The following is a 26232-nucleotide window of genomic DNA, read 5'->3' on the forward strand; positions in this document are numbered from 1 at the left end:
CCCCCCCCCCCCCCCCCCCCACACACACACACACACACACACACACTCACATTTCTGTACCTAAAAAATTCTTGTATTTTAACTCTCAAAAACTACTATATTTAAACTTTTATGCTGACCATTTGTGCTCCTTCAAAGCTGTCAGACCCCACAAATACAATAAAGCAACCCACTCCCTAAGGTCCCCTTTAACCCCTCACACTTACACACATAGCACACACACCTTGACTCAAGGGTCTTCATGGGTAGCAAGACAAGGAGACATACTGTGAATCAAAACATAGAAGTTTACAATGATCTTAGAATGCCAGGAACTACAGCTGCCTAAAATACATGAAAACACTTTAACTTTATAGTATTCTTTTTGTAGCAATGCTGACAAAAAGTGCAGGGTCCCCAACATCAGAAAAGCAAAGAACCCAAGATACAAACACTTATATGCAACCTCATCCACCAAAGGAACATCCTTGTTTTGTGGCAAGTTTTAGAACATCTCTGCTGAAAACAGAAAGGGGAGAGTGAGAGCTGTTGAGAATGTTAATTTGGTAATTTGCTGTTTTAAATAAGCAGTGGAGGCATGATGTTGGTGTACTAAAGGCAGCACACACAGTCAATGCATTTGTATGTTGGGAGAGGGGGAGGTTGTGAAAGAAAGAGGGGATAATTCTTGGTGACAACATCTAGCTTAGTGATGTAGATGACTTCCAACCAAGTTATTTTTCTTCAAGAGAATTGGGCAAAAATACCATGACGGTTTGAGAGCAAAACGTGCCCCATGCCCAAAGAAGGTATTAAGATGTCTCTGATACATGTCTGCCTTCCTCCTCCTCTCCCTTGTGTCTCTCAGTCACTCTCCCTCTCACTCCTAAATCTGGGATGGAGGCCAAGTGCCACCAAGGACACCAAGGCTAATAAATCATCCTCATTTCAACATCTGTCCAGCCCCAATTGGCTGCCCACTGCCGTCACCCCACCCCTTGTGAAGATGGGTCTTTGGTTTTATTCCTCTTTAAGCATCCCTCCATACTCCCCGAGTGACACCCCTTCCAAAGTCTGACAAAACATCTATTGTCCCATGCCCAAGTGAAGAAGAGACCCTCTTTTCCCCACTTTGACAAAAGACGTCTGAAGCCAAGATGGGGCTGCCAGCCGAGATGCCTGGGACCCGGCAGGGGTGCCCCCTCTCCCCTTTCTACTCTTCTCCCGCCCTCTGGTTCATCCATCCCTCATTCTCACTCTCTTTTTTACTTTTAATACTCCCCTCCTGTGGGGTCACTCACTCAGCTCGCATCCCACCCTTTTCATGGTGCTGAACTCTCAGCCTCACATAAAGACATCAAGTGACAGCAGTGAGAGAAAACAGCCAGATTTGGCAGAAAGAGATATTCGACATGGCTGTCAGTGGCCATTCTGTGTGTCTTTTGTTCCCTTAGATGTAGTTGAAATAGATAAACAGTCATAGGCTGAAAAGCAGGGATCAGAAGCTTGTTGCATTTATTCATATCAAACCAAAAAAAGAGGCAAAAACCTGCTGCTGCCAATTAAGAAGAATGAGACAAAACCTAATTCACAGTGTTTAGATTTGTTTTTTGTGACTGAGGCCAAAACTAAGCTTTTCAGTGGCCTTCTGTGGTTTGCTGTAAGGATGTATGTATGTATGTCTTTGTTGGTTTCTTTATGAGGCTGAGATGATTTAGGAAATTGTCTCATGATTCAAAAAACACTCCTGCCACATTTACTCACAGAACTTAATTTACTGTGAATGCAAATTACTTTTTCCCAGCACCTCTAACTTACCGCAACAACAATGCATGGGTCATGCTGCAGCCATATTCACAAGACTGTGTGCATTTAAAATGGTAAAAAAAAATATTACTGTACAATTTTACAAACAATAAGTTGCATATTTTGCTGTTTCTTTTTGTGCATTGCAACTGTGCAATAAAAAAAATGTTTTATGACACAAGCTACATGGCATTTTTATCCATCACTATTACAAAAATTCCTAATTGTTGACCGACATTTTGCCTCCTGTCCTAGTGTTTACTGGTGTGTTTTAATCCTTAAAACTTAAATTTATGCAAATGTTTTCATTTTCCTGAAACTGCTCAAGCAGGGAAGAACATTTACCAAAAAGGCCCTGTGATAAATTAGGCAATTAGGGTTAGTGGCATTTTTTGTTTCATATTTTATTCTAAATTATGTAGATAGAGGCACTGTAATTAATGTTTGTGTGTGTGTTAGATTCATTATGCATGGAAATGTATTTGCCTCTAATTTAGAGTTTTGAGTGTTAGCTCAAAAACACATAGTGAGTTACGATGGGAAAACACCTCCAAAAAATGTTTTTCTCTATGTTCAATTTTTACTAAACTTGCCATTTGTAACCTCACATCAAATAAAATTATTCAGTGAGAAAACAACATGTATTTTGATACAATAAAAAATTATATCATTAGATTTTCCACTTTATAGTGAATCATATATCTTTACAGTTCTTTTTCCTCTCTTCAAAACGTTTTGATTTCCAATTAGCCACTGAGAAGACAGGCTAATTTACCGCAGCATGCAAGCGCTTGATGTCTCAATCTGCCGGGTGTCAGCACTGTGAAAAGAGGGACTCTATACACACACACTTAGTGAGACAGAAGCCAGTAAGGAAAAATGCTCTACTGGGCATTAGAATTAAGATCTATATGAAAAGAATAAGTATTAATGAAGTAGACAAACTAAGAAAGCACACTTAAAAACTTTTTTTTTTACTAAGGCACATGAGCAGCAGGACAAACAGCAGCTCAGTAGTGGCCCCAGATTGACTTGTCTCAGAGTGGACAGCCAGCCAGCTCCTCCACACAACAACCACATTGTCCGCTGCCCCAACGAGCTGGAGCCTGGCTCTACTCCTCAGGGGGCTGCCTTAGATGAACACATTATGGATACATGTTAGCTTTGGCTCAACTCTCTGAGTAATGTGTGAGGCACTGAGAGGAAGAAAGACAGAGGAAGGAAGGAGGAGATGAGAAATGAAATGCATATGGATGTTTTTGAAAGCTACAGAATGGATAAACCTATCCAACAGCTTAACAGCCTCTAAAAACAATCATGAAGGGAAATTTATTTTATTTTTTTAAGTGAGTTGTGTGAAGTACTTATGAGTAGTTTGCATTTAACCTGAGGCCAACAACAGTTTGATATAACAGTGGTGTGTTTACGGCTCAAAATGCAGACTCAGGAGATGGGAAACCAAGTCAAAATTTAAACTTTAATAAACAAATGTGCTAACAAAGCAGCAAAAGATAAATTTGACATTCTTTACGGAAGCACACTGAATCAGGCTAGAAAACAGCCACAGTAAGATCTGACCATGAACTAGAAAACCAGAGGTCTATTTATATAGGGAGGAGTGATTACTGGATGAGAAGCAGGTGAGTTGCTGAGCAGATGACGAGCAGGTGTGGAAGGTGCTGAGGAACCAAAGGAGCTGTGCAAAACAATGGGTAGGGAACTTGGAAAATAAATTACCTCAGAATACAATGAACCCAGAGACCAGCCAACAACTCCAATAGTCAAATGACAGCAATGGATAGATAGCAAATTAAAAATAAAAGCACTGACAGTTTTCTGAACCTTTATCTTTGGTTACAGAGATCTTTGGTTTTGTAAGCTAGTAGTTTTAGATTTAGTCTTCTGTTGAGAAAATGTTGCTGAATGTTATCGTCTTCTGTTTAGGCAACCTGCTTGTCCTCAAGGGAAACCTAAAAAAACTGCTGGGTCCTTGTGTTGTGCAATGGTCACTCCCAAATGGCCTAGCTAGATGACATAAAAAATAGAGGTTTCTGTCATTCTTCAGAAATCAGAGCAACATTACTGATTTCAATGCATCGGAATTCCAGCTGAAGTTAAATATGCAAGTATCCCCCCTAAAAATGTTGTTTTTGCTTTAGCTCTTCACTTGTATTAGCCACAGGCATGCTAACTGACAGTCCTCACTCTGTGCATCTGTAGCAAGTCCCTTATTCACTTAGGAGTCATCACCAGCCACAGTTCTTATCTTGCCCAGGAGATAACACACTGTTAACAACAATAATGTGCAGCGCAAAGGAGCCACTGGAGCTGCCACTGTCAGGGTGAGTAAGTGAGGTCAAGGACATTTATCACCTGATGACGATGCACCAAATGCACCCCAGCTCTACTTTGTCATCCTCACACTCTAACACAATACTTTTCCTGATTTCTCATTGGATTCTGTTGTCTATCGTTTTAGCTTTGCTTTAATTCTCTCCTTTCCAGTTTTACCATTGTGGGGTGAAGAAAAGGAGTTGAACAGCAATGAACTGCACCTTCTCTCATGTGCCTGAGGGAAAACGCTGGTGTTATTTTAAAAATTACACTGTTAAAGATTAATGTAAGGCCCAAGGAGTGTGTCATCATTCCTTAACGACAGAGGCTGAGACGCAGAATAAAGCCGGCACTGCGTTCTGCTCCTCAGGCCAAGGACAGATAATTCACCTCTCACCAAGCTCACAAATGCTCTCTCCTGCTTTGTACAACAATGCTCTTGCAAAATCATTTATTTTATTTGCTATTGCAAATTCTAAAATCTACATCCTTCTTCTTGTTATTTTTGAGTTTGTTATTGCAATAAACCAGTGTAAAAATGAAGAACGGCACACGCTCCGGCTTTGCAGTTACAATAACAACAGGAAAATGAGTGAAGGTGGTATTTGCAAACATTTTCCTTGCTGATTGCTCTCGTTAGATGACTAATGGAAAGTCCCATAGCCAAGTTGTGACCATGAAGCACCCCCCATAAAGTCATTTGTCATCATCCCACAGACAAGCCAGACAGACAGACAGCTATAAACTTGGGTTCAGAGGCTAAGACAGCGCATCCTATCTGTACATATCAAGCCTTTGTTATTCCAACGGCCAGGATAATGGAGATAGCTGCATATCAAAACTAAAACTGGTATCACAGACAGCACTGAAGACACTGATAGCAGTTGTTCACTGCTGATGATGCCAGTGATAAAAACCTGTGAGGTCTAATGACTCCTTTGGACAGAGGATACTATGCTGAAGGTTTTTACTGATAACAAAAGAGATCGATAAGCCACAGAACATCAATCTTAGTGACAAACATAGTTGCAGCTTCACACTAATAGGGTTGTAAAGAATGTTCACTTTATATCACTCAGCTAATAAACTAATTTGTGATGAGCCCGAAGTTCAACTGAAACAAGATATTGAGATAATTTTTCTGTCTAAAAGAAATTAACTGTTTTGTGAATTTATTATATTCAGGATAATTAATCCTAACATGTCACTTATTAAAAGACTGATCAAACTTTGAATAGTCAGATATTGAAACACTGTCAGGTATTTGTACCCCAAGTCCACTGTTTGAAACAAAGATTCCATTTAGTGCTTTAAGATAAGCAGTGGCATCATATTGTTGCTTTTGCAAGATCTTTACCGCATATTCTTTTGAGGTATGAAATCAGCCCTCAAATGATCAAAGTCAGTAACGTTTTAACTCATGGTGCCTTCTAAATGTAATAACATCAGACAGTGGCATTTGTACAAGAGAGTGGATCTGTTACATTATCTCTACTTCAGTATATCTTCTTCAAAGAGTCTTCAAGGCCAAAGATGTTACTTTATCATTTTCAAGAAGGAATGAACAGTTAGATTTTCCCACCTAAAGCAGGTTTCATGGCCAGTCATACAGCTAACTATCAGAGAAACAGGAAAGTAGTGAATCATGCTATTTCAGTGGTCTAGGACACTGCAGCCATAATCGATTTCATTAGCTGTATAAATCATGACAGCTTGACATTTATTGTGGAGGTGATAGGTTTATTCTATGGACTTGGCGACAGCTCCTCTGGTGATAAATGTTGCTATCTTTTCAGAGCAAGCACAAAAAAGACAGGAAAAGAACGCAAGAAATCTGAAACAGTTACTGCGTGGCAAAAGATTTGTTCATAAATAAATCCTTCATGCTAAATACTCCTATATATATATATATATATATATATATATATATATATATATATATTAGTGATTTGTCTTTTTGTACTTTTTTATTTTTGAACTTTTATTTATTTTTCTGATAAATTCTCAAGCTTGGTCACTTGAAAAATTATTTCCCATATAATCTGTCCATAAAAACATCTAGCAAGTTACAGCTGTAATGTTCATTATTCGTTTTTTTGTCTGAAAAACAGTAGAAGCTATCATGCAACAATTTGTATTGTATTTAACAGTTTAAGTACCTAATGTCTGATGACTTTGCTGAATCTGAAAACAAATAGTCATCATGATTCATGGGGTGATTATATGTATTCAGTAATCAACTTATTTTTTCTTTGCAAAAGACCAATGCAAAATCTCTGGCCACAGCAGCTAAAGAAAGCATTTATAGCCTGTATCTCCAGACATTATCTTTTGGCAGTAGCAGTTGTCTTAACTGCTCTGGTCTTTATGTTTCCACTGTGTAAATAATCTGATGGGCCACCAAAAGAAATCACAAGGATAAACAGCACACAAGTTGCAGTCCATTTGTTTTACACAAATCCTTTCTGTGCTGTATCAGCCCATCATACTCAAAATAATTGCAGCCATCAGGACTATTAAGATCCCATTATTTTTTTGGTATTTATTTCAAAGACGTAAGTTGTAACTGCATTTGATGTTATCCCTGGAAAAGATTTTTACATTACTTGCTTGTGATCTTGTAGAATGCTGAATTAATCAAGTAGAACAGAAAACAGTCTTTATTCCTTGTGGGTCTATTTCCATAAAGAAAAGGATAGTTCCATGTTTAACTAATACATCATTTCATTAATTGCTTCAGTTTAACCCTCCCCTGGCCTTCAGGTCAAATGGACTCGAAGGCCACGGGCTTCTCTTCCTCTTTTCAGTGACAAAGGCTTCAAGAGGGTTAAAGACATGTTGAGACATGTTGTCTGGTTAAAAGCAGCCAAAAAACACAGACTACTAGTCAAACAAAGAGTGTCTCATGAGGATCTGTTTTCTTTCTTTGTATAATTTTGTCATATACACTCTAAAACTTTCTAGTTTGTCCTATATCTAAGTTCCATGTCTTGCCTTTAAATAGAAGATTTAAAAAAATACGTCTCACCACTCTACTAGAGTTTTTACATTGAAGACATGTTGAATGTGTTTGATAATTGGTCAGCACAACTGATACTTCTGTAACTTTTTTGCAGTGTATGTGAAATTTGTCACCAGAAGGTGCATCAGATCGAACTCAAATTTCCACCATGCTACACGTAGACAAATACGTACTCTTGTAATGAACATCATCCTTGTTTGTTTATTTATTGGAATAATTTTGTCATTCGACATGGTTTTAGCCTTCTCAGGCATTATCATTGTCCTTTTATATAGAAACTGACCTCTCTATAAACCTTTAGCAGCTCAAAGAAAGCCCCTACTTGTCCTATCCACAACCCATATACAGGCTAAGTGCATGTGCACTTAGCCTCCAAGTCACTAGAGACTCTTCACTTTGTACATTTGGACCTGCGCCCAAACTCTTTCTATGTATGTGTGAGTGACTGTGCATGTGATCCTAAAAATGCAGAAAAACCACAGCATGGATTTGTAAGATAAAGTTTGACCAAGTAACACACAACATCACAGACAAATACTAACATGCAGAAAGCTAAATATGGATCCCCACAAGAAGAAGAAATAGTCTGCTGTTTCAAAATATAGTTTTCCTTTTCATTGTCTTTGTCTTTAAAAAGTCTGCAAACTTTGCCTATCCATGGGCCTCTTGTTTGAACAAAACTCTCTATGTACTCGAAATGCAGAAAATGACAGCCAAAAATAGAAAAAGTACCAAATGTTTTCTGTTTGTGTTAAAATATGGAAACAATGTAAATATTTAGCCAAACCTCAATAAACTTTGTGGAATTTACTTGCCAGTTGTCCGTCAACAAATGACAATATCTCAGTGGTTGCTGTTCAGAAAAACTTTGATGCAAATAAGAGATACTCCTTTTCTTTCTCTGTTTTTCTTTGTCCTTCCCTACCTAGTAAGAACAAATTCCTGGTTTGAATTACGAATAAATTGGCACTAGATGGAAAGGCAGACAGTGAAGTCTTGTATATGCTTATAAATACACCAATTCAGTTTGCAAGGGAGATGATACTCTGCAGAGTTAAGAAGGCAAGCTCAAATTTATGTAAGGTAGAAGTATAAACATTCGTACAAGCAATGAAAGTGTAAACATCTTTTCAGCTGAGGTATGTGAAATGAAAAGTAGATCTAGCATGACCTTTGGTTCAATCTATTTGCCACAGAGTCAAGACCCTAAATCTTGGACCTATAACCTTCTGCTTGCTAAAAGGCAATATGTGTCATGGAAAAAATGAGATCATTAGAAATGAGGCAGCATTATTTTTTTTCCACTGGTCACGTGTCAATAAATGGCAACTGTTATTAAAATGAAGAGGCAAAATGTGATATTTCAATATCTGAAAGGCATGCTACAACTCCTGTTGATGCTGTGCAGGCAATCCTCTTAGACCAAAAGTAGGGTTATTTATTGGGTCTCAATCCTGCAGCTGTCACAGAATCTGCAAGCTGAAGATCTATTGGCACACCCTTATTCACTTATGATTATTACTGATCATCTGCCCAAATGACTTATCAATAAAGCAAAGGCCAAGCAGATAATTTATCTGCATGCTTCTGTCAATATCAAGTTCAGAACCAACGGCCTTAAAAGGATAAGGACGTCAGGTGATGGATGATGGTAAGGCTCCCATGAAAATATGACCCTTTTAATAAATTTGCAATATCCTTTTCCTTTCCTTCTCCCCCCACCTCCCTTTGCATTCCTCTCAGTCTCTTCTCGTGAAAGTGCGCTTCTTTCCCAAGGTTTCTTTGCTGAGTAAGTGCAAACGGCAATTTGTGACATCACATTCCTACAAAGAAAAAGCTTCAAATTTTTCAATTGTCAGGTGGATGAATGTAAATATTTGATCTATTCATTTGCGCTAATGGTTTGACACTTGTACTGCATGTGTATGCAAGACCTGTGAATCATGCAGGACAGTGAAATGATGAGACAAGTCTGTTCGGGGTCAATGTAAGTGGTGCCAGAAGATTTCACTATGGCATTTTCTTCATAAATCACACAGACTCTCAGGACATACAAGGTCAAAGCTCGTTCAGTAAATATTAGCTGCTTGTATTTGAGAAGTGGCCATGACTTTCCAGAGTCACACAATAGTTTCGTCTGTTTGTATTCCAAATCTAACCTTTGTGCACTAAGCTCTATCTTGCCAACAGTTCTCTGTTCCGTCAAAGGCCGCACCCTGACCCATCTGGATGTAGGGTTGGGTAACAGAGTTAGCATTAGTGCAATGTTGTGTCAAGCAAATCTAATCTTGCATGAATCTTTGACATAATTTATTTCCGTAGATTCAATGTGCATGTGTTCAGCAATGAATGAGTTATATAATGTTCTCATCATCAAAATCTTAGTAATATTAAATAACAATAAATAATCAGTGATTATATTGATAAATATAAGGGAAATTATTGCTCCTGATATACTTACAGGACCAAGAGCGTGAAAGTTTGTTATCAGCAGTGCCCTGACTGTTTGCATTGGCAAAAGCACCTCAAGTCAAAAAAAAAAAAATTGTCCGATGGACGCCCAGTTTCCTGGTATTTAGTGGTACAAATTTCAAGCCTTTTTTTATTTCCTGAGCCTTTTCACTTCTTGACTTAATCTCAGTAAGCAACCTCATTGTTAATGGATGTTTTTAAGAAGTCACAGCCCTGGTTTTGTTTTGGGACAGCTGTCAAAAGCCCTATCTGAGGGAAGTCCAGAAATAGCTGCATTTTACACCCTTTTGAAAGACACGCCAGAGAAAAGATGTGGAGCCACAAGCAGGGACTATCTGACTTGACGGTCAAAAGCAGATTGGATTAGACGTGTGTACCCAGTCAAGCAGTCTCTGGCAAGCAAGTCTAAAAGGTTTGTTATCAAGGATTCCACATGATCTCAACATACTGGAGACTTGTTTTCCTTTTTCCTTTGCTGCCATTTTTGGGGTGTTGCTTTGTCAGTTAAAGAGTGATCAAATTTCTTAGTATCCTGGAATGAGAGATGTTTGACCCATTTGTTGAGATCATGTTTGGCATAAGAGTTAAACCATTTTTTTATTATTTTCAAGCATTTAAAACAATCTCCTTCGCTTTTTATAATTTTTTCTTTTTAAAAAACTCTTTATTTCTGGGCTTTATTTTATAACACAAATCCTCTTCTCAAAACCTCTTACTGCCCCATCTATATGTCAAGAAGATCAATAACCCATTCAAGGCAATGCCACCACAATGAAGTTCTGTCATTGTGCCAAAAAGCTGCAAAAGTTCCCAATAAATGTGTAGCAAAACTTTCAATTTGTGGCTTTCTTGGTGTGGCTCTTGCAGCCAATGGGTTGTCAGTCAGGGCCCTGGTTCAAAAAGCCCTGAGGTTTGTTTGCTGCTGGTTCTTTTTGGAAACTTGTGGCTTTGTGACATCCGCAGTCATCCATTGGGCCATGTTGCCGTATTGCCTCACATTATCCGGAGTTGAGTAGAATTGTTTTTGGCAACAGAATCCTAACATTTTCCTATGGTACAAACCTCCAAGTGGGGCCCTCTTTTTCTCTTCACTCTTCTCTGAATGATGATGAGCAAGCTTTAACATCCTCCTGTACTTCTGTTGCTATGCTTCTTTCAAGAACAGATTTTAGCTGTGAATGCAAAACCAACACATGTTCTTAATAGGCCCTGAGTAGACTTCTTTAGGTGAAGTTCTGGTGTTTCCACATATCCAAAAATTCTAGAAATAAATTCAGACTGATTTTGCTCAGTCATTTGTTTTAGACTGTGACAGTTCTTGTAAAAACAATGAGGCAGTCCACTCACTGAGTGTTGTGTTTTCATTTGTCTGCTTAGTCATCATGTCATGTCAATTGGAATGGTACTTAGGTAGTGCTGAAAAACTCCTGATTTTGTCCAATAACAGAAAGGTGGTATGGAACGCTAATAATGGTGGGGTTTTTCGTTCCCCCAGCCCAAGGTGAAAACTCACACCACAGACATGATGAGATACAAACACACAGTCTCTCATACACATACATACACAGTTACGTATATTCCTAATGAGGGTCTGGACATCGCCTGGTAGAAGGATTCTGCAGGTGGCTGCACTTTCATCAAGCCACGACTACATTTGTTTACATTTGAGGTCATATGGGCCAGAGAGAGAAGTTTGTGTGCCTAGACACACATTTACACACTCAGGCTAATTACCCTCACTTCAGTGTTTTCTCTTTTCCATAAGACATATTGACATGTCAGCATTTAGCAGTCTAGATATAGAACAAATGGACAATTTTACCTACCTCTGTATGGTGGAAAATCTATCCCCCTCAACATAGGCTAGTCTGTATTTGGATTTGTCTCACCACTCCAGAGGAAAAGTCACTTTGAGATGATGGTGACACATGCCATAAATCATAGCTCTGTCGGTTGCTGGCCAATCACATTTTCCTACCCTAATTAATTGTGTATTTATTTGTTTGATGGGGTTCTGCTGGAACTAAAGTATTCAGTGTTTGTGTTTGTCTGGAATGTGAGTCTGTGCAAACTTACAGCGAGTCAGTGTTAAAAGAGCATCTCCACCTGCCTTTTTGCTAGTGCCATTGCCTGTGTTGCGCATTCTTGAGCTTCTACCACTAAACTAAACAATCAACAGTCCTCTTGCTTGGGTACTTTTCAGTTGACAAACAGTCTGGAATAAAAATGCATTCAAGTCAAAGACAGGAAATTTTAAAATTAGTATGTCTTTGACAGTGAGCTCAGTGTTTTGGACCCCAAACTGAGGTTTGGACGACAGAATGCCTACACAGTCCCGACCCCCCACCTAAAGCTGAAACACATTAAGGCATCAGTAAAACCACTCATGTCTGCTTGCATGTCTTTTGGAGTTTTAGGTTACACACACACAATTTGATACACACACATATTTACACTTGGCATGTAGCTGAGCAGAGCAGGGGGAAAGTCCAGAAATTGTCCCATAGTTGTTGAGCGCCTGGTAGCATTTTAGATGACCCAGCCAAGCTGTTGGTTTTGTAAACTGTTGCAGATGGTTTGAGGCATTACAAGAAACAGAAGCCCACCCCAACTCTTCTCTCTTGCACACTGTCTCTGTTTTACTGTCAATGGTGTTCCCATGTTCAAAGTGTACATGTATTTTTCTTTTCACTTCCAGACTAACCATATTAACCTAATTTATCTTTTTTTTCTAGTTGTCATCTTAAAGTCCCTTTAACATTTTTAGCCCACAAACTGAATGAGGAATATATTCTAATCCTTTGTTAGCATAATTGTAAGTGACTGTTGTCATGTTTATAATAATGTAACAACTTAACAAACAATCCTATTGCACTTTAATAATCAATCTGTACATTTTAAAAAATGCAAACAGTTTAAAAGTTGTGTTTGTGTATCTTCTATTGCATTTGCTAGCATTTGTAAAGCTTTAGATCTAAAGTAAATAGGTTGATAACACTTTTTTAAGTGTCTGTTGTGTAATTACAACCACGTGGTGAGACCTAAAACATCTTGGTGAGGTTTGGTGAAACTAAAAAACATATACCTTGACACCCTTATATAGGAAACCATGGAATACACTACATCTGTTCATATGTGGTCCATCTGGTTCAATCTTAAGTGAATGAGGAAAATAAACTACTGTGTGCTACTCTGTTTTCAGATGTTTTCTTTTCTGTTTTATGGGGGAAAATGGTCTTATGGACAAACTCAAAAACATTTTAATCTAAATTATGTGGGAATGTGCACAATCTTAAAATCATGCTCACAATTAATAATTATTTCCTGTGAATTGAGGCCTGGCACGGAAAGCTCCATACAAGAAGTTAGTGTATGCCAAAATTCAAAGAATAGCCTCACAGTTTCCATGGGAGATTCCACAACAGATAAATGTCTCTTTCCCAATCATGGTGGGCCACATTGGTTAAGGAAATACAAACTTTAATATGTCAGCTCAAATATAAAGGTTGACAGTCTTGTCACAACACCCATACAACACACCTACTGTTAAAGGGCAGATGGTGAGGATAGGATGCAGGAAAAGGAAAGCTCAGAAATAGTGTTTTTTCATGGAGGAAGGGTTGGGCATAATTTCACATAAACCTGGTATGTTGATCCCCCACCTAAAAGTTCTCTGAAAAAACAGTTAGCTTTTTTTTCTATTCTTGGTGGGCTTCTAAGCATAGGAAACAGAAACAGTCAGATGAAATGAGACTCAGGGTTACAGTTTTTTGTGTGAAACACCCTCTCATTGCAGCAGGGCAGCACCATCTCTTCATCATACCCCTACTTCCTCCATTTCCTCTAGCAGACACTGGGAGCATTCTGCCACCCATCTGCCCCCCAGTAAATATTGCTTGAAGGCTTAATTATGCATACTCTCACTGATAAACACACACATTCTCAGGGAAATTTCCTGCAACGCTGAAGCAGAGAATTAACGTCAAATGTGAGGCATTCATTCATCTAAATGTGTGTAGTGTATGTTTGCGTCTGGTTGTGGTTTTGTGACCTCTCAGGCCATTATTGTGTCCCACTGGTCATATTTGTAACCCAGAGGGTGTATTTGATGAACTGTGAAAGTCTTGTGCTCACATCAAATCATACCCGAAGGTTGGCTCTTTCAAGAGGCATAATCAATATTATCTTTTAATACATTCATCAAAAGTTATTGTTCTTGTATGCAAAATGTTTTTATATAAAATGTTTGAATAATGATGTTTTTGTTTTTTCAGCAGATGATAAATGACCATGAAGATGACTCCCCTGATAGCTGCATCAAAAAGGTAGAACAATTATTTCTCTAAATGCTACATTTCAAGTTTGTTTTCTCATTTCTGTCTTGAATTGCAGCTATCATGTTTTTATACAGTACATCATAGGTGTTGAAGTTCTTATGCAGTTTGTCTAAAAATCTGATATACTGTAAAAATGTAATTTTTACATACTTCATTGGCTTGTCAATTCAATCATTATCTTAGAATATCATTAACTTCTAACAGAGCAGACATGCAATGAACAGAAAAAAATGTTTGTTTTTTTAATTTTATTCTGCAGTAACTATTTTGGTAAATATCAAGCATTGCTTATCAGACCAACAAATAATGATCTGCAATCTTGTACGCCCACCTTTTACTCATGCATGTGCTGTGACCGACACGTCCCATTGACCAGTCACTGACCACTTTATGGGGTGATAAATTTATTGAAGAGGCTGGGCAGTTTGTTTTTTATGGCCAGTGTCACAGGGTCAAAAAAAAAACAAAAAAAAAAACGCCAAGAGAGTTCATGTCCATCTAATGGTCCATGAAAGAACAATGGCCATTGCAGAGGGCACACTCTTTCTGAGAATTGCTGAAACCATACAGGAACAAGCCACAACTCAAGTCAATGACAGCAAGAGGTGTGTGTGTGTGTGTGTGTGTATAGGGGAGGGGCAAATCAATGCTTAAAATGGAACAGCATCAAGTTATATATTATATGTAAGTTATATAGTGTTTGAGGAGAAATGCAGTTAACAAAATGACACAAAAACCAGCTGAACACTAGTTTTGTTGTGGTCTTTTGTTTTACTAAACTTGTAATACAGAAACAATCAGCATCAGATAATTTTACAATTGAGGAGCAATATCATTTTGGTAAGAATCTAGACTTTTATCTTAATTTGCTTAAAAGAAAAGTTAAGTTACAGCAGGAAATATTGGTAAACTAGATATTTGTACAAAACTAGCTTCCTTCAATCCAAGCAATGTGTAAAAAGTCCAAACATGGATAAACTGAAGACGCCTTGTGAGCTAAGTCAGCAAAGTGGATTACACTTAAGATCACTCTAGCTGTAATTTACAGTTATGACCACTCTGGCTTTTAGAAAACACAAAATCACTTCAATTTGATCATTTGCATTTCAGGTCAAGGGTCTTGCTTCACCTTGTATAAACAGCTAGACCATCATGTAAATCACTGACTGCTTGGTGGATCTGAAATCTTACATTAGTCAATGAGCTTATTTTAAGTGCTGACCGCAGATGGTTTGGGCTGTTCAGAGTCTGCCACATGTTCGTACAATATGGAAAAACCTACTTGGTTCTATAAACTACCTAACCACCTCCGACATGAGACGCATTTTCTCATCTGCATCCATACACACAAACACACACTCATTTGCACAATCAGAGGTAAATTTCATGCAAACAGACAAAACAGGAGCAGAAAGTTGTACTCTACATCATACAGATGACAGAACACAGACTTACAGTTTGCCTACCTACCGTAAGTAAAAACACACTGGCTACATCGCATTATGCAGAGTGTGAGTTGTGGTGGACCCTCATCGGGCGGTGGCAGACCACATGCTTGTTATGAATATGAATGAAATTATGCATGAGCCATTTCTTATGACATGACTCATTCATCCCCATGCAGGTGCACACAAACGCAGGGCGAGAGCTTGCACACAGCAGCTTGCATGCACACAAAAACATCGACTTTATTTGCCTTCTCCATGCCATTACCATCGCTGCACTTGATTAAGGCAAAATGTTAATTGAGTTGTAACTTGTGAATAAACTAGCTTACTGCTAAAAGGTGTTTATGTAACTGTGTGTTGTTCAAGCTCATTTGTTGCAGTGCTCTGCTGTAAGAAAATCTGCTGTTATATGCGTTCCCCGCATATTTTATGCTGAGAGACGTTTTTTTTCTTCATTCTACAACACTGCATACAATACCTATTCAGTTAAAGAGTTTTTTGTACAGGCAGAAACCAGTTCTCTCAATATAAGAGGTAATTCTGTACATGGAAGGATGGAAAAATGACATGGGGGGGAAAAAGGTTTAGGTTTGGCATTTTTCCTAATTTGGTATTTAAAATAAAGAATTTTAAAATTAAATCGTTCGAAATAAAAATAGAAACAAGAACAACTTAAGTAGAGTAATATTTTAGAAATTATGATATGCCCTCATAAAAGTATTCTTCAGGAATACTTCAGAAATAAAAAAATATTTTCTAATACTTTTTATACAAAATATATGTTAGTATGTTATTATTGTCCAGTTATATTTACAAAAAAAATTAAAGCCTTGCATGCTTTGTCACTTCATGCAGTATCTAATCTTACATAAATGGCAAAAAATGTGCATGCATACTACTCACTCCATCCTTGCCATGTGTATGTCTGATTGAGGCTGTGGCAAACATCAACAGAAAAGTACTTGATTGACTGAATCGTGTCACGTTAACGGGCTGGTTAAGGCCAGTTGTGCGTCCTGTGTCTGAAAAGAGCCTTTTTGTGTTCATCTGAAAGAAGAATAAAAGCAAACGTGAGGGTGCATTAGAGTCGGGGATAAGGCAGCAGATAAAATGGAAGCAAAGATATTATTGTAGCTTCTCCAGGCCACTTAACTGAAAGCTGCCCAGAGCTGCCCTTAGACCTGTTTGTGTGTATTCACATGTGTGAAGTTTAAAGCTCTGGATTCATATCCTGGGCTTTCTAAACCATATTGGCTTACACACATGCAATAAAAAGTCTCATGCATCATCACGCCACCCACATTCAGAAAATTAAAAAGACCTGTTATCTGAATCCTCTCTCTGCTTCCCTCTTCCACTTACTTCATCCCTCTGTGCTTTTCAGCAGACAGGATGGTGTTGTTGTAGCTAAAGATTGTTATCGGTGGCTATTAGTGATAGGATCGGGGATTGTTTGATTTAGTCTGGCCTGGCTATACAAAACAGGACTATCTGTCTGTTTAGCTGTCTAGGCCCCGCTTATGTATATTTTCCCCTCACACACACAGTACATTCACCTAAGTCTAGTGTGTAGACGCTAATAGGGTATTGGAGGACTTGAGTTTCCATTTAGAATCCATGGATTTAAAAGTGGTAGTTAGATAGAGAGCAGGGTGAAAAGTGGACAGTCTCTGTTCTGCCTTTGTGTGTGCCTGTGTTTGGTTTGTCTCTGTGTGTGTTAATCCTCATCTTCAGAAGAGCGCTCCTGTCCACGCCGACGTGTGTAAACACTCCAGCAGATCAGATGACAGATAATGACTTCCAGATAGACACCCTCCATTCAACCAGCAGAGAAAATCAATGAGCACTGATTGCTTTTTTCCCAAGACGATCATCTCTCACCCAAAGGCTACTATCTGTCTCTCTCTCTTTCTATATCTACTTCTCTCTCAATTTCTCAGCCCCTCTCTTCCAGCCTTATTCATTCACCTCTCAATACAACAGAGATTGAATCAATTCATGCTGCTTCTCACTGGGGATTTACTGTGAAAAGATACAAAAGAATATCTTTTTAAGATTATCAGGTCTTCCTACTCCATCTATTGGGCATCTCATTTTTTGGATTTGCCGTTACTGAAAAAGGACTTGTATTTTTTGTAATTTTTAAAGTTCTGTTACTGAACCTCAGGCACTTGGCTGTAATCATTTGCATCATGATGCGACTTTTTCAGTAAAAGTGTGATACAAATTAAATATTCTTTGAGAATAGGAATATGACAGAGATTGATAAGAACTCTGACCTAAAAGTAAGTTTTCCCTCTTCATGCTTAAACACTGAGGAGCAAAATGGGGGTTAGTTGAACTTGTAAATCTATAATGTGTATGTGTCGGCACCAAGTATCTGCCTTCACCCCTCCCTTCCAAGCAGGGGAATTGAGTCTCTAAATGCACAACCTAAATGGCCCTAAATGTATGAGGGCTATTATGTGGACACAGGGAGGCTCATGGGTCACAGAAGTGATCCAGTGCTTCAGGCCATAGTTTACCTTCTGCCAACAGTCCCAAACTCCTCCATTCCTCCCCCCCTGTTTAAATAGGCTCATGATTGATTGATAATTATAATAATTTGTTTGAAATGATTATCTGAATATTATAATCACTGCCACCCCAGTGTGCCACGGGGGCAAGTCATTTTTAATAATGCTGAGCGTCACATATACCCCCTGGTTACACACACACACACCACACGCACATGTGCACAAACAATGCAGACCTAAAGGTGGATCATGCAAAGAAATGTTTATGTTTAAATGGAGTCATACGTGCATGGATTTAATATTACAATAGATGAGAATCACAACAATTTAGATTATTTCAATCATCTGTTTACTTATTTATGTGCTTTATTAGATAGCTCATTCATAAACCAGCTAACTAACTTGAAGATTTTGTAGCAATTCTGTTGTACAATTTTTATTTATTTATTTTGTGTGTGCAGCATGGTGTTGCAGTAGATTATTTTGTCACCTCAGCAAAGAGGTTGTTGGTTCAAACCAGCTGGGAGGCTAGAAGATGTTTCCCTGGTCTTTCAGTGCCTGTCCATGCTTTACCTGGGTGCTCATAGTCAAAGAGACAAAGCACATGAAATATACTCAATACCTGAATAAATAAAGTAATAACTGTCCATCCATCTATCCATTATCCTTACTCACCGGGCTAGTGGGATTAAGTGAGCTTCCGTGTACAGGAAGCAGAGACAGTGAGATGAAGTGAGACTCAGGGTCAGGGTCCAGTAGAGGGTGGGTGCACCCTGAAAAAGGTTGCAAGTCCGTCACAGGGCCACATAGAGACAAACAAGACAAGCAACCATTCATACTCTCACCTATAAGGACAATTTTAGAGTTACCAGTTAACCTAACATGCATGTTTTTGGTCTTTGGGAGGAAAACCGGAGTACCCAGAGAAAACCCTCTCATGCACAGGGAGAACATTGAAACTCCACACAGAAAGGCTGGGAGGCAAACCTGCAACCTTCTTGCTGTGAGGCGACAGCGCTAACCACTGCCACGCTATGTTGCCCAAGTAATAATCATTGTTAAAAAAAGACTAATATATTTAATCAGGAAGTATCCAAACATCTTCTTGTCACTCCCAGGCAGTAGGCAAACACACCACAGGTCCAATCATCCTGTCTCAGCCATCTAAAGAAAAGTAAGGGAAGAAGTATGTGAGCACTTGTGTGTTGGGTGCGTCTTTATGCGTGTGTGTGTGTCACTGTGAAAGGGGGTGCAGGAATAATATTTGTGGTTTTTTGCTGCACCCCGAGATGACTTAATGATGATATGGGTCTCTTTCTTCTACTGGGCAGGGTTACGTTTTAATGGGCCCTGAGTGACATGTTTTCATTTGGCTCCATAACCTGCAGCACCCCCACCAACATCACCACTGTCGCCCCATCCTTCAAAATATACACCACAAAATGCTGCATTGTGTAAGGGCTGATGAAGAGGAAATGGTGATCTGAAAATGGAGGGGGAGGAGTCAACATTGAGGTTTCATTTAGAGTCTGTGCGGAACGTTACAGTGTGGTACTATACACACAGACAAATGTGCGGTGATTGGGTTGGTATGATCAAAATCATGTATTTCAAACAGGCTTTTATCTTTGAAAGAATAATCATTCATTTATCTCATTGATGCACTTATTGAAGAATTTATAATTCTAAAATCATTTCCTGCTATGCATAAATATATTTTTATGCCTGAAATTAATCAAATACAACAAACATTTACTAGCCCTTAGTTGTGCGTTTACCAGTTTCATCAATATGATGTATAATTGGATATTTTTCTTTCACTAGATGTTAGTTATTCTGTTAGATTATTTTTGAAAGATTTTAAACTCCAAAGTGGCAACTTTCAGATTTAAATGCACTGAGTACTAAACTATTTCTTTAATGTGTCTCTTTTACTGTAGAAGATTCATACAAACAGACTTTCTTGGCCAATAGCGTTGATTGGTGGTAGGTCACATGGTTCAAACAAAGTCAGGGTTGTTGAAGAGGAGGTGGAGAGTAGGAGGAGAGGTGAAGACAGAAAGAAATGGCCTTTTTTCTTGCTCCGTCTGTCTTGTCTGTGGGAACTGTCCCAACCATGGCTGCTGCAGAATGCTGTCATTATGCCTTGTGAGCAGCATTCACTCAAAGGCCACCCCTGTGTGTAGCTGTGTTCAGGCAAGTGTGTGCGCTTGTGCTCTCTTGAGTGCCACTTTTAACTTGCATTGGCACTTTCAACTTGTGTGTGCATCCAGCATTTGTGTGTGTGTGGGCCTTGACTGACGCATCTCTGTTGTTATCGTCGATCAAAAACCAACGTCACGATGGAGTGAAGTGCTGGGAGAGGAATTCAAGTGGGAACGAAAGAAAGAAAGAGTGGAACAGATAGAAAGAGACAGAGTGAGGGGGTGGAGGAGAAGCACGAGGTGATCAGAGGCACTTTCACATCAGCTGGCTCTCTGACCTCGTGTCTCTCTCACTCTATCCTTCTCTTTCTTTCCTTCTGCCTTTCACTCCTTCTATCTTCTCTCACTCGCTCTTGTAGGCTTTGTCTCTTCATAATCTCTCTCCCAGTGGCCGTTCCCACCACATTCTCTGGGGTCATCCAACAAAAGAAAAAGGCCGATATTCTGACAGTTGCGGGGGTTTGTCATATGAGTTTCTTCACACATGTGCACACACATTCACTTTCATCCAGTTGTTTTGAGCTTTCCATAATGTCACATTCTGTTATGTCCATTGGATGATTCTCAACTAGGTACCTAAAAAAAAAATTCTGAAACTCTTAAACTCCTGGACTTGGAATCTAAGTCCACATTTTAAAATACCTTTAAACAATAACATTTAACTATACATTTATTTTCCTGTAAAGAACTTATTAAACATAGGCCTATAAAAGTGGCTCACATTCAAATATTTGGTGACTTCAAACATGTGAGCACTTCACAGTTAAATAAGGGCTCTTTTTTTATTTATTCATCAATCAAATCAGTTGTCAAGACACAGAAGCAATAGCCCGAGAAGGCCATGGCAGTGTGCACTTTTTGTACATCTGCAGTCAGTATTGTGCAGAAATCAACCTTTTGGTGTTTCAGCACTCCTGGAAAGAACTGCAGCAACAAAGTTATTTCTGTCCTTGTTTCACTAAGCTTAATCCTAATGCTAAATTTCACTTCACTGCCTTAAACCAGGGAATAATTATAAACAAAATCAAGAAAAATCTTCAAATGATCTATTTTCTTATTTGTGTAATCTTTTTTTTCCATATTTGTAGCTTCAGTGTTGTTTTAAAATTTTAAACAGCATCACTTTGATACTTTTTGGCGTCATCACTTTTCGATTTAGTGTCCTAACTTTGGAGACCTATTCTGTTTGGTGCTTTAAAAGACATCCACTACCTGAATGCTTTAAAATAAACCCTCAATATCATATGTCTGCACACATGCACACACATTACGTTTTGTCTGTCAAGAAAGAGGCAAGTCCATTAAGGCTGACAGAGTGAATGCAGAAGGCCGGCTGGTCAAGCATCGGTGATAATAACATGACGATCCACACAGTGTTGCCACGGAGATGTAGAAGCCAAGAAGAAGGGTGAGAGCCAGGAGTTGTGTGGTCTTGCTCCTCAGAAATGTTTTCACGTGTCAGACGAGGAAGATAAAGCTTTTTAAACCCATGAGAATGACTGGATGAATTTGATACTTCACATAACAATGGAGTTTGTGTGTGTGCAGTGTGTTTTCTCACAACATACTGCAGACGCGACTACATTTTATTTTTGTTGTTTTAAGATAATTTGGTGCATAACTTATTCACTTATGCAACAGAATTTTTCACAAGCTATGCTAATGAATTTTTAGAAATGCAAATTCTGATTGGTGTAATCGTTTTTTTTTTAATCCATTTTTTTAATCCATCTAAAAAGACGAAAAAACAATTAAAAAACTGCCAAATAAATCAGAAGTAGGAGAGGTGGTGAGGTGCTAATGCAAAAAGTTAGATGGGCAAAAGATGGAATAAAAACAACAGACTGTCAGTAAAGATGGAACCGCTCAGAGGGCGAGAGACAGCCGGAGGAAGGGGGATGAGGGGGGTATGACAGGGAGGAATGCCAGAATGCCCAAGAGAGGCAAGTACTGCTAGCCCAGTCACAGACACAGCCCGTCTGGGGAAGAGAAACAGAGAGTGGGGGAAAGAGGTTGGCCCCGTCAACACAAGGTCATGTGAAAAAAAAATCCCTGCCTTTCCAGCCACCCACCCATCTCCATCTACCCATCTATCCATCCATCCATCTATTCCTGTGTCTACATATTACTTTCCCCCCCTAGATAGTTGGGAAAGAAAACACTTTAAAATTTATCAAAAAGAAAAGAACAGGAGGGCAAAGGAATTTAGGGTGAAAGATGGGGAGATGGCAGGAGACAGTGGGATTGCGTCTGTGCATAACAGGTCTTAGGGGAGCTTTTAGCTGTGGAGTGGTAAGTGAAGCGTGCCGTGTGTTGAAGCTGATCTCGTTAACTGTCTTCATTCTGTAGAATGAGGATCTCAGTGTGTGTTTGATTGGCCCCAGATTGAGCAGAAAGTGGTTTGTTTTGTTGAGTTTCAAAACTCTCCAGTTATTTTGACAATTTGAAAGTAAAAAGAAGAAAAAAATGATCAAATGCCTACTCTGTATTTTCTGTGGGGTCCTTTTCAACCTCACAAATGCAGTTTATGCCCTAGTTTAATCCATAAAAGTAGCCGCAGTGCTTGAAAATGAATGATTGAATGAAAGAATGAGCAATTTGATGACATAATTGAGGATTTTTTATATTTATTTTAAAATTATATATCTGCTGTTAATAGCTGTTGGATAATAACACATTACAAAGAAAAGTTTTTTTGAAAGTTATGATGAAGCACCTGGAAATTTTATATTTTAACATTTCTTTTTTTGTTGTTTTGTTTTGTTTTGTTTACAACTACAGAGGCTACAATCCATGAACCCTTCCTCTTCCCCCAAATAGCCATTGTACTTTTATTGCCTGAGCTGAAATCATTAACCTTTATTAGCTCTGCATTGTTTTTGTTATAAAGGCACATAAAAAATTACATAAGATTATTTTTTAAATTCCAAAAAAATGCAAACTTAATAAAAAAAATTACAGAACAATTTATTGTGTCAAGGCCACAACCACACACTGGACTAAATGTGACAAATGACAAAGATGGCAGTTATATAAAGCACTTTTTTGAGACTTCACATATAAAATGTAATTTTCTTGATATGTTTAAGTAACACAGACATAAATGATATTTGATGTGGAAGGGATTGATTTAGTCTTAGTCTGAATAATCCACCCTCAAACATACTGAAAACCTAGATTTCTGTCCTCTCCATCCTTACTTTATCCTTTATCCTCACTTCCTTCCCTTTCCCCCTCCTTTCATCCCTCAATCCTTCCTTCCAATCTCAGCTGAACAGTATGCTCTTTGACTGAGTCTTAATCTTCATTACAGGGCATTAGTCCGCTAGGGAGGCCCTGTCTCGTCTCCCCGCAGCGCTGCCTGGCACTGTCCCACAAGGGACGTCCTGCCACGGCGCAGCACAGACACCCTGCCAACCCTTCTTGCCTCCCACCGACTTCACCTTGGTTGCTCCTTCGCTCAAATGAACTGTTAAATAAACGGCAGGCCCTAATCCACACGAAGGAGTGTGGGGGAGGAGGTGGGGGAGTAGATGGCAAGGCTGGTCAGGAGAAACAATAGACTCGGCCCTGGACGCCTCCATTTAAAGCAACCATCAATCACACTCACCATGAGATTTCACTTTTCTTTCATTTTTTTGACAATTCTATCATTAATGACTAAATCTCAGAGAATTGTAGCAATAGTAATAATACGTGTGTGGTTCAAATGTGGTCTGTGAGCATGGCCTAGTGTTTGAAAAAAAAAATTTGTTTCTTGGTGTGGGCTTTGTCTTAGAAAGAAAAAGCATCTATTCTATTCTAATCTAGTGGGTAGTGATTACATGTCTGCATTTGTCTTTTAAGTGGCTCCTCATCCCATTAAATAGTCACCAAAAATATGTTGTGCATGTGCTGTGCATACTCACCTAAGTTCTCTTTGTCAAGCAAAAGGACATAACATTTTCGTACAAAAAAGCACATATTTAGTGTATCATTACTTTTGCTAAGCTTACTAACAAGGACAGTTTACTCTGTGTGAATTAGATAATTAAAGAGGATAGCTAATTGAGTAAACAAGCATCAGGGCCGTCACCCCTAATTAAGTGATTACAAGGAAGAGCACACTCAGCCAGCGCAGTGCTAATTAACGTGTACACAAGTACACACAGGGACACACGTGAGGACATGGAGAATTATCTGTTAGAGAAACAATGATTAGGCAGAGTGGGGGATCCCAGGAGAGGCCCACAATGAGAGGGTATCAAACACACACACAGGCACACACACAGAACATCATCCCAAGAGAGAGGTTTTCTCTGTCTTAGTGCTAATTCATACTGGATAATCCTTTTATTCAGGGAGCGACACTGAAATCTACAAAAAGCAGTCAGGGAGCGTGACGGACTCACGGCTGATATGAAGCCTTACAGAAAGGACTTGGGCAGTGAAATGTTATGCAAAGCGCTCAATTCAAATACAATTATATTTTTTTCTCTTTTCAGTGGTGATTATTGTCTGAGGCAGCAGACTGTCACAGAAAAATTCAATGTCTAAATGTAATAATCCAATCAAACTGTGTATATATTTACATATTTTGTTGTGATTGAGAAGTCTGCATTGTTAATGCTAAACCCCATTTTGTTTGTGTTTCCACACTGCATGGTACACTGGGAGCAAATCTCACTTTAATCTTCGCTGTGACATTTCAGATCAAGATCCTCATATGTGAGGATATTATCACAAAGAGTGTTACCTTAGGGAGAATTATCCAGAACATTAACCAGGGAGTCAAAATGATTATTTGGCTCCAATTCTCCTTGGGGAATATAACAGCATGAATAGGACATGATTTATTTCTGTCTAAAATATATCTAGTCAATTATTTATGTGGATATTGATGACTTTGCAGAGTAAAAAGAGATTCGGTCACGAAAATGCAAAACGTTGGTCTGTGACCGAAACTACGCCTATCTTAAAATCAGTTTTTGAGTCCAAATGTCAGATTAATTTTTACTCAAAAGAGAGATTGTTGGATGTTTTCATAGCTTTTTTTAAAAAAAAAAAATCAGCTGTTTTTCCTTAATGCACTGGGTCAGATGTAATATTTTTCTGTGTGTACAGGATTTTCTCCACAGAGCACAAAAGCAGATCAGCTCGGATTAAAATCTACTTACAATGGGAGGAAAAGGTGGAGGAAAAATATGCATTAATTAAAAACACTCCAGGGATGAAGTCTAATTATTTTTGGAGCCAAAAAAAAAGATTTTCCATGTTGGTCAGGATAACTGTGGTGTGGTGTTATCTGCTTACAACAAGGCCGGGTTCTGCTCCCCTACCAGCACCATTGTGAGGCTGATTTAAGATCCCCAGCTAATGGGCATACCTGCCTGACAAACATGACTTCTTAGCAGGTGACTTCTGTCAAGTATGTCTGAAATAACAGGTAAATGAATTAGCAATAAAATGGACTTAGGGTTAACAGGCAGGGGTGCCCATTATTACAGCTCCTAATCACTAAAGAGATGCCATTCACTTGCCTTAAGAAGGCAGCATTTTTCACCGCTTGCTGGCCACCGGCCCCCTCGGAGCCGCAACACATTTCTAATGGAAGGCTCTCTGCTTGAGCTCCAACCTCCCGAAAGCCCCCAACCACTTCTTTCTTTCACTCTCTTTTCTCTTCTCCACCCACGGCCCACTGCAAACCCCCCACCTCCCCCTCCCTTTCTCTCCTGTAAGATTATCAGTTTTGATTACCGCCGGCAACAGGCTCTTACCAGCAGTCGGAAGCGGCGTCTCACAGACCTGAAAGGCCCTCAGCAGGTTGCAAGAAGCTTTTGAAATTATGGGGCTGGGCTCAGAGGGAAAGTGCTCTGCGCGCCGGTTCGTGGCCATTTAATCAACTCCTGACTTTTGATAGTCAAATAATGGCTAATTACAGTAGCACCTGCCCACAGGGTTAAAGGCTGGAACAGATTTAATGAGAGAAAAAAGGAAAGAGAGAAAGAGACAAGAAAATGAAAGCAAGCTGGAGAATGCGTGCTATTATCCTCATGTCTTTCTGATTGGGCGCAAAGAATCAGTAAACCCTGGGATGCTCTTGTGCACCACAACCTCTTCCTCACAATTAGGAGT

At 39.0% G+C, this 26232-nt stretch overlaps 1 protein-coding gene across 8 annotated transcripts in view; it reads left to right on the top strand.

Moving 5' to 3' along the window:
* Positions 1-26232, top strand: part of prdm16 (PR domain containing 16) — a 163201-nt gene that overhangs the window by 76464 nt on the left and 60505 nt on the right. For 7 of the 8 annotated variants that reach the window (XM_017417798.3, XM_017417799.3, XM_017417803.3 and 4 more), the window contains exon 3: positions 13888-13938. In XM_017417798.3, coding sequence (XP_017273287.1) covers positions 13888-13938 — 51 coding nt within the window. The remainder of the gene's footprint in view (positions 1-13887; positions 13939-26232) is intronic. The other variant, XM_017417797.3, reaches the window with a different exon arrangement.

The sequence above is a fragment of the Kryptolebias marmoratus genome, linkage group LG8 (genome assembly GCF_001649575.2).
Source record: "Kryptolebias marmoratus isolate JLee-2015 linkage group LG8, ASM164957v2, whole genome shotgun sequence".
Classification (NCBI taxonomy): Eukaryota; Metazoa; Chordata; class Actinopteri; order Cyprinodontiformes; family Rivulidae; genus Kryptolebias; species Kryptolebias marmoratus.